The sequence below is a fragment of the Portunus trituberculatus genome, chromosome 37 (assembly GCF_017591435.1).
Source record: "Portunus trituberculatus isolate SZX2019 chromosome 37, ASM1759143v1, whole genome shotgun sequence".
NCBI lineage: Eukaryota > Metazoa > Arthropoda > Malacostraca > Decapoda > Portunidae > Portunus > Portunus trituberculatus.
Window position 1 is genome coordinate 27,290,820 of NC_059291.1, and position 7,719 is coordinate 27,298,538.

The 7,719-nt window shown below is 38.7% G+C and overlaps 1 protein-coding gene across 8 annotated transcripts in view; it reads left to right on the top strand.

Annotated features, from left to right (window-relative positions):
- LOC123514083 (carbohydrate sulfotransferase 11-like) overlaps nucleotides 1-7,211 on the top strand; it is a 273,163-nt gene extending 265,952 nt beyond the window's left edge. For 4 of the 8 annotated variants that reach the window (XM_045271692.1, XM_045271697.1, XM_045271696.1 and 1 more), the window contains 4 exons: nucleotides 607-779; nucleotides 2,455-2,537; nucleotides 2,772-2,975; nucleotides 5,624-7,211. In XM_045271692.1, the coding sequence (XP_045127627.1) occupies nucleotides 607-779; nucleotides 2,455-2,537; nucleotides 2,772-2,975; nucleotides 5,624-5,990 (827 nt within the window). In that variant the 3' untranslated portion in view covers nucleotides 5,991-7,211. The remainder of the gene's footprint in view (nucleotides 1-606; nucleotides 780-2,454; nucleotides 2,538-2,771; nucleotides 2,976-5,623) is intronic. The other 4 variants (XM_045271694.1, XM_045271695.1, XM_045271689.1 and 1 more) reach the window with 2 other exon arrangements.
- The last annotated feature ends 508 nt before the right edge of the window (nucleotides 7,212-7,719 follow it).

Below are 7,719 nucleotides of genomic sequence, written 5' to 3' on the forward strand. Positions count from 1 at the left end.
GCAATTTTACTGATATAGGAAAAGGTGGAAAGAAACACAGGTGTAAGGAGTTGAGTATATTCCCGACTAGCCATAACAAGCGAAACTAGTCGGGAATATACTCAACTCCTTACACCTGTGTTTCTTTCCACCTTCTCCTCCAACCTGTCCGAGTATCTATACATTTACTGATATAGTTAATCTTATGTTATTCATCTCTGTAGGACTATTTTGCATGGTAAATTGTAAAGTGGTTGTCATGTAATCAAGGTAAGAATGTGTTTTTTTTATTACAAGTGACACTACCAACATACTGTAAAAGTGTTTGATTGTTTTCTTTGTCGCTCCTGCAGATAGTCATTTGCATCACTATTTACATGTTTCATCAACGCGATTTACTATCTTCTCGCCACATCACCACCACCGCTCAATATTTTTACGTCAACTCACAAACTGCAGTTTTCCTATCGTAAGCATCATTCCCAATGAATATTCACAATCCCCATCGCTGCTACCACTCACCGTTGTCGCCACAATAAAGGCAAGTTTAGGTTGATTCCTTATTTGTTCATCTATCTATTTATTTATTATATATGTAGCAGTGACATAGTGATAGTAATTACCCAGCAGGATATGATATCCTGAGACGAGACGACGCCCCAAAACGAAGTGACGCCCTGAGGCAGCACATAAAGGACGCCTGTAAGCAACTGTCTTTGCCAAATAATCTGAATGGTGTGACCCTGGCGCACATGCATTATGACGACAGCAGGAAGGTGATATACTGCTTCATCCCCAAGGTAACAGCATGTGGTGCAGCACCTTTCCCATACATTTGCTGCCTCTAATAGAATGCAAAAAAAAAAAAAGCTTTTCAGAATTACTACTGACAGTGATTTCAACAAACATTAACAACCACTTTTCAAGGAATTATACGCACTAAAACTTTTGATATTAATAAGTTAAAAGTGGCAGTTTATATGTTTGAAATGTTCAACAGTGAAAGCAACATATATCTGCACTCAGCCTTTTTATGTACAAAAGGCTTAACTTTGTTTGGGTAGCAGGCCACTGTAGATTCTGTAGGCCCACATAAAGTTATTAAGTTTGTTGTTTTTATCTGTTGTTCAGCCGAGCGGTTTCATTGATAGTTTTTTGGTGTTCTTAAGCAACCCAGGTTTAGAAGGAAAACTCATAATATAAAAGTTTGTATATTATGTACAAATTTACAAGTGCTGTCCACACACAACGTAAAAGTACATACGGAAGCGTGTTTTAAACTCGCAAAAGTGTTCAGTTCGTAATGTCACTGAGTTCACAGTCACTTAATTTCCGCAGTACCAGTTGCACACACACTTGACACACCGTGCACTTCCCAGTCGCCAGCTATACTCTGTCTTCTCCGCGGGAGCCCACCGCGCCCAGCCTTAAGGTGCTGACACAGGGCGTAGGTTATGTGACAAGAAAAAATCTCAACTGGGTGTATTGTGTTGTTCATTACATTAATTTCTCGCTGTTAGTAATACCTAGATAAAATGCATCCTACCTATGGATATTATTATATTAATTTGTTTTGTTTATCTGAGTCAATCATGAATGCAACAACTACTTGTTTAGTTTTACAAAATAGAGAAGCACCTTCAACCCCTTTTTAAGGAAAAGGCAAGGTCAGCATTCACAAGTGTTGCAGTACATTACGAAAGATTGCATCAGATTTCTATAATGATTGATATACTTATGTACAGTGGGTCCTACCTATCCTATGGCGGAACATTCCAATACATAGCATAACAATATTCCTACATTCACTTTCTTATATTGGCCCTAAAAATGGAATGCTCTTCCAGACAACATAAAACTTGTGCCTTCAGTACATTCTTTAAAAAATTCTTAGGAAATACATACTAAATTAACATTAACTACCCAATTGTGTACCTAAAGCTCATTAATTGGTGTGTCTGCATATAACATATGCATACACACCTACTTTTAAAGTTGTTGTTGTTGGCAGTCACAAGCATGGAGAGGTTGGGAATGTCCATGTATATGATTTAACATGCATATTTACTAAAAGATTTAATTGTAATATAATTTATCACTTTCTGCTCAAAAAATCTTGCTTCCTATGGGTTGCCTAAATGCTCCATATTATGTATATTTTTGTAAGATTAATTTCAAGGCAAAATAAAGTCTTTCAGATGTTTCGTATGTTTAATGAAGCGCTAGGTGGCGGAGCTTGTAGTTTATAAAGGAAGGACTTCAATAAGTTGCAGTTTTTGGTATTTTGATTTGATTGATTTGATTTAATGTGTCTGTCAGAGCAGACTAGCACGGAAATGTATAAAGATCAAAAGACTTGAAACGTCCATTTATGAACAGAACTTGAAATTCCCCAAACCGGGGGGGGTATTGATGGAGACGTATTCAGTGTTGCCATATGACCGACGTATTTATATTGCCTTGTTTTCTCTCCAGGTGGCGTGCACCAGCTGGAAGAGGGTGTGGTTCATGATGACGGGATTACTGAAGCCAGAAGATGAAGTAAACTTTGTAAGTAGGTGAGTAAGTATTCACATACTGGGTGTTATAACCTATATCCTCCTTTTATAGTGAAATGCTTGTTTTCTCTTCATTTCCACCTCCTTCGTTTTTTTTTCTATTTCTTACTTTATTTTCTTCTTTCCTACTCTTCATGTTCGTTCCACTTTAATATAATATAGCACTTAAAGTGTGTGTAGTCCTTTTCAAGTGTACCTTCTTCCGTTGCTGTCTGTAACCAGCATTTCTTTAAGGTATTTGGTGCACAGCAAACTTCCTCTGTTAGCGAATGCCAAGGACAAGAAAGAGAAACTCAGAACCTACAAAAAATTCATGCTGGTGCGTCACCCTGCCCATCGCGTCCTGTCAGCCTACAGGGACAAGCTCGAGAGCCTGGATAAGGATTCTTCGTATGACTTCCACAAGATAATCGGGAAGAAGATAGAGATGAAGTACAGGTAAGTTATGTTCATATGATTCTCTCTCTCTCTCTCTCTCTCTCTCTCTCTCTCTCTCTCTCTCTCTCTCTCTCTCTCTCACACACACACACACACACACACACACACACACACACACACACACACACACACACACACACACACACACAGCCCGGTAGCTCAGTGGTTAGAGCGCTGGCTTCACAAGCCAGAGGACCGGGGTTCGATTCCCCGGCCGGGTGGAGATATTTGGGTGTGTCTCCTTTAACATGTAGCCCCTGTTCACCTAGCAGTGAGTAGGTACGGGATGTAAATCGAGGAGTTGTGACCTTGTTGTCCCGGTGTGTGGTGTGTGCCTGGTCTCAGGCCTATCCCAAGATCGGAAATAATGAGCTCTGAGCTCGTTCCGTAGGGTAACGTCTGGCTGTCTCGTCAGAGACTGCAGCAGATCAAACAGTGAATTACACACAAGCTGCGTAGTGTACTAGTGGTTAGCAGGCTCGACTCACAATCGAGAGGGTCCGGGTTCGAGTCCCGGAAAGTGGCGAGGTTAAATGGGCAAGCTTCTTAATGTGTGTGTGGCCCCTTGTTTACCTAGAAGTAATTAGGTACGGGATGTAACTAGTGGGATTGTGGCCTCGCTTTCCCGGTGTGTGGAGTGTGTTGTGGTCTTAGTCCTGCCTGATAGACAGGGCTGAGCCTAGAACAATTTGATAATCGTCACTACCAAACTTTTCTCAGTGGTTTCTAGGGTAATTTTTTCCTGTAGAATTCATTTTTGCTTGGGGCATTTTTGTATAGTATATATTTAATGAAATAATGCTAATTAATTAGCATAAATTATATAAGTAAAGACCATTGTGGTTGTATTTTGGTGAACAAATGATGTAAATAAATAAACTTTTGTCCTTCTAAAGTGTAATTTTGTATGCAGGCTAATATTTGGGCATCTAAGTGATGATTAATTAGCATAATTAGGCATAAATTATGCACAAATTATGTATATTTAACAAAAGTGCTCATTATGACTGAAAGCAAACATATTACAAGTAAAATTCAGTTCAATATTATTTCATTTAGCTTCACATACACAAATATCATCATATTCTTTCATAACTGGTCACGAAAGAGGTTGATACAGCAATAAATCAATGTATAATCAACAAATTTAGCCATAATAATATCGCAATATCAACATGCATTACACAGCACACTGAAAGGTAACCTTGTACTTTGCATAAACGAAGGAGTATCAAGATAGTACACTACAATATGATGTTTCTGAAGTACGGCTGAAAAGAAAATCACTGTCAGTCACTCTCTGCGGAAGGTCACGAAAGAGGTTGATACAGCAATAAATCAATGTATAATCAACAAATTTAGCCATAATAATATCGCAATATCAACATGCATTACACAGCACACTGAAAGGTAACCTTGTACTTTGCATAAACGAAGGAGTATCAAGAACATCTGAAAAGGTCTAATTTGCAAGCATATATCTGGAAGCAATGTATGAACAAAGATATTGATTATCCGCCACCCGGGGACAATGGCTGGAAGGAGTCTGATGACGGCCTTATTCCTGTTTGGTTTTGTTGCACACAGTTTCCACCAAGCTTGTGCAGAAAACCTCCAAGGAAATCAAAGTCTGGAGGGGAAGCTGATGATGAGAGCTCTGACACTGAGAGAAAACAAGGACTAAAAGCCTCCAAAGAAGAGACAGAAAAGGGAAGATACTACAGATGCTGATGAAGGTCATTTGGCATCTGCTGATGATGGTGATGACTCTGATGACTTGGAATAAGACCTGTTTAAGCTTTTGTTTACTCATGAATATGTTATAATATCTTATATTTTTGGTAAGAGTGACATGTTTTATAGTACCCTTGTATTATTAAGTGCTTATTCATACTGTACATGTTGATTTAGGATAAATCCAGAATCATCACACAAAAGCTTAAACAGGTTTATTGTAGTGTACTATCTTGATACTCCTTCGTTTATGCAAAGTACAAGGTTACCTTTCAGTGTGCTGTGTAATGCATGTTGATATTGCGATATTATTATGGCTAAATTTGTTGATTATACATTGATTTATTGCTGTATCAACCTCTTTCGTGACCAGTTATGAAAGAATATGATGATATTTGTGTATGTGAAGCTAAATGAAATAATATTGAACTGAATTTTACTTGTAATATGTTTGCTTTCAGTCATAATGAGCACTTTTGTTAAATATACATAATTTGTGCATAATTTATGCCTAATTATGCTAATTAATCATCACTTAGATGCCCAAATATTAGCCTGCATACAAAATTACACTTTAGAAGGACAAAAGTTTATTATTTATTTACATCATTTGTTCACCAAAATACAACCACAATGGTCTTTACTTATATCATTTATGCTAATTAATTAGCATTATCTCATTAAATATACACGATACAAAAATGCCCCAAGCAAAAATGAATTCTACAGGAAAAAATTACCCTAGAAACCACTGAGAAAAGTTTGGTAGTGACGATTATCAAATTGTTCTAGGCTCAGCCCTGTCTATGAAGATCGGTCTATGAGCTCTGAGCTCACTCCGTAATGGGGAAAACTGGCTGGTTGACCAACAGACGACAGTGGTGAAATACACACTCAAATTCATCTCCCCTCAGAGGCACCACCGCAGGGAAAGGCAAGAACGTCACTTTTCCGGAGTTCATTCGCTTCATCTCAGAGCCTGGAGGCGGCACAGCTGAGCAGCGGAACGAGCACTGGCTGCCCATGCACACACTCTGCAGCCCTTGCTCTGTTGATTATGACTTCATTGGAAAATTCGAACATCTGAAGGAGGATTCAGACTACCTGTTAAAGTGGCTCGGGTTGACAGAGCTGATAAGTGAGTTCCCGGTTGCAGACAGACCCTTCCAAGCTAGCAGTCATTTCTCTAAATATTACGGACAGCTCAGTAAGAACGAAACCATGGCCTTCCTTAGCAAGTACAAGACGGACTTTTTGCTTTTCAATTATACGCAGATGTGAATGACTCATAGATAACCTGTAGTGTAGCTTGTATTTGAGATTACTGAACAATACTATGTGTGTTTTCAAGTGATGCACGTGTAGTCAGTTGAGACGCACCACTGTACATATGAGTGACTGGAGTGTGTGGTTGTTTTCTTTACACGTCTATCATGAATGACTAGTTACTAACTCAAGTGTAGTAATTGGTTCTTTTATAGCTTACACATTGGAGAGTGTACCAATGTTTTCTCGTCTCAGTTGCAACATGATGTGAAAAGTTTCTTCTTTGTAAAACCGTGAAACGACTTGTAAACATTTCAAAACTTCCTGACTGAATGAGTGAATTATTTTTTTCCAAGCCACACCAGTGTAAGGCAAGTTGTTGAAGAGATACTGACAGAAACTTGTAGCTACTGTACATGTCAATTGTACTTATCTATCCCAGCACATTCAGTTATCAAGTGTGTCTGCAGATTTTGGAAGATTCTCTCTCTCTCTCTCTCTCTCTCTCTCTCTCTCTCTCTCTCTCTCTCTCTCTCTCAATACAGTAGGAGTCACCTAAGTTTGCGGTGTGATGTGCTAGAATTTTCTTTATTATCACTAGAAGACGTTTTCTTTAAACCATCCGTGGCAGACTAACTTAATTCGCTGAGTATCAGACAATCCCTGCTGAGGACATGAATGGTGCTTGGCGATCTAAAGCCTCCTCTGTCGTTTGCGTGTGTATGGTTACATATTTATTAATTAACTTATTTATAGGAGTTAGGGGTGGCTTATATGCATTAGTGGTACGTCACTCTACGAATCATTAGGTTATGTAATAGGTTATTATTGTTATCCGACGCCCCGCTTGAGAGAAGGGCTGTTGTGGCATAGGAAGGAGAAGAGTGAGGACTGTTGTAGTGAAGTGCTCTTGTGCTGGGTACTGGTATTCAACTGATAACCATTTGTGTCCTTATTTGATAAAACTCGTTAACCACGAAAATATATATGATTTCAATCCCCTGCAAGTTACAGATCCGAGTAACACTTTTATCTATTACTTAATCACAGTTGTTTATTTCATGTGCCTGCCATCGAGGCTCAAGTATGCCAGTGTGTAAATACTTCGTACGTGGTGAAAGAATGCACTGAAAATTTTACATTAAACTAGTAGTGATTATTCTGAAATTTCCTAATAAATATGTAATTGAATGAGTTAATAAAGTTAAATCAGAAAAAAAAAAAAACAGCTGTAAACTGTTCGAACATTAATCATTAGAAAACACAAAGATTTTTGTTTTGTTTCTGGTGTCATACAGAAAAAAAAATTGACAATGAGAGAGAGAGAGAGAGAGAGAGAGAGAGAGAGAGAGAGAGAGAGAGAGAGAGATCAAACTCTGCTTTGAAGCTAGGGAATAATGCCTGTTGTTAAACGCGCGCGCACACACACACACACACACACACACACACACACACACACACACACACTTTAATAAGACATTAATTCCATGATGAACACTTATACCGTAAGAAAATTAATACGAAATGTTTGGATAATAAATAGATATATAAAATACTAACGACTGCAATAGAAATGGTGACAAGAGGAACGAATGGGATGTTCAATGATCTTGTCCTCATAACACAGGCAGTGGGCACAGTGGTTACTGAAACAGGGGTAAGAGAGAGGGTGGGAGGGGAGCGTGGTGGGTGAGGGGATGAACATGAATTTCCCAAGGCCACTCACACTGACCGCAAGCCTTAC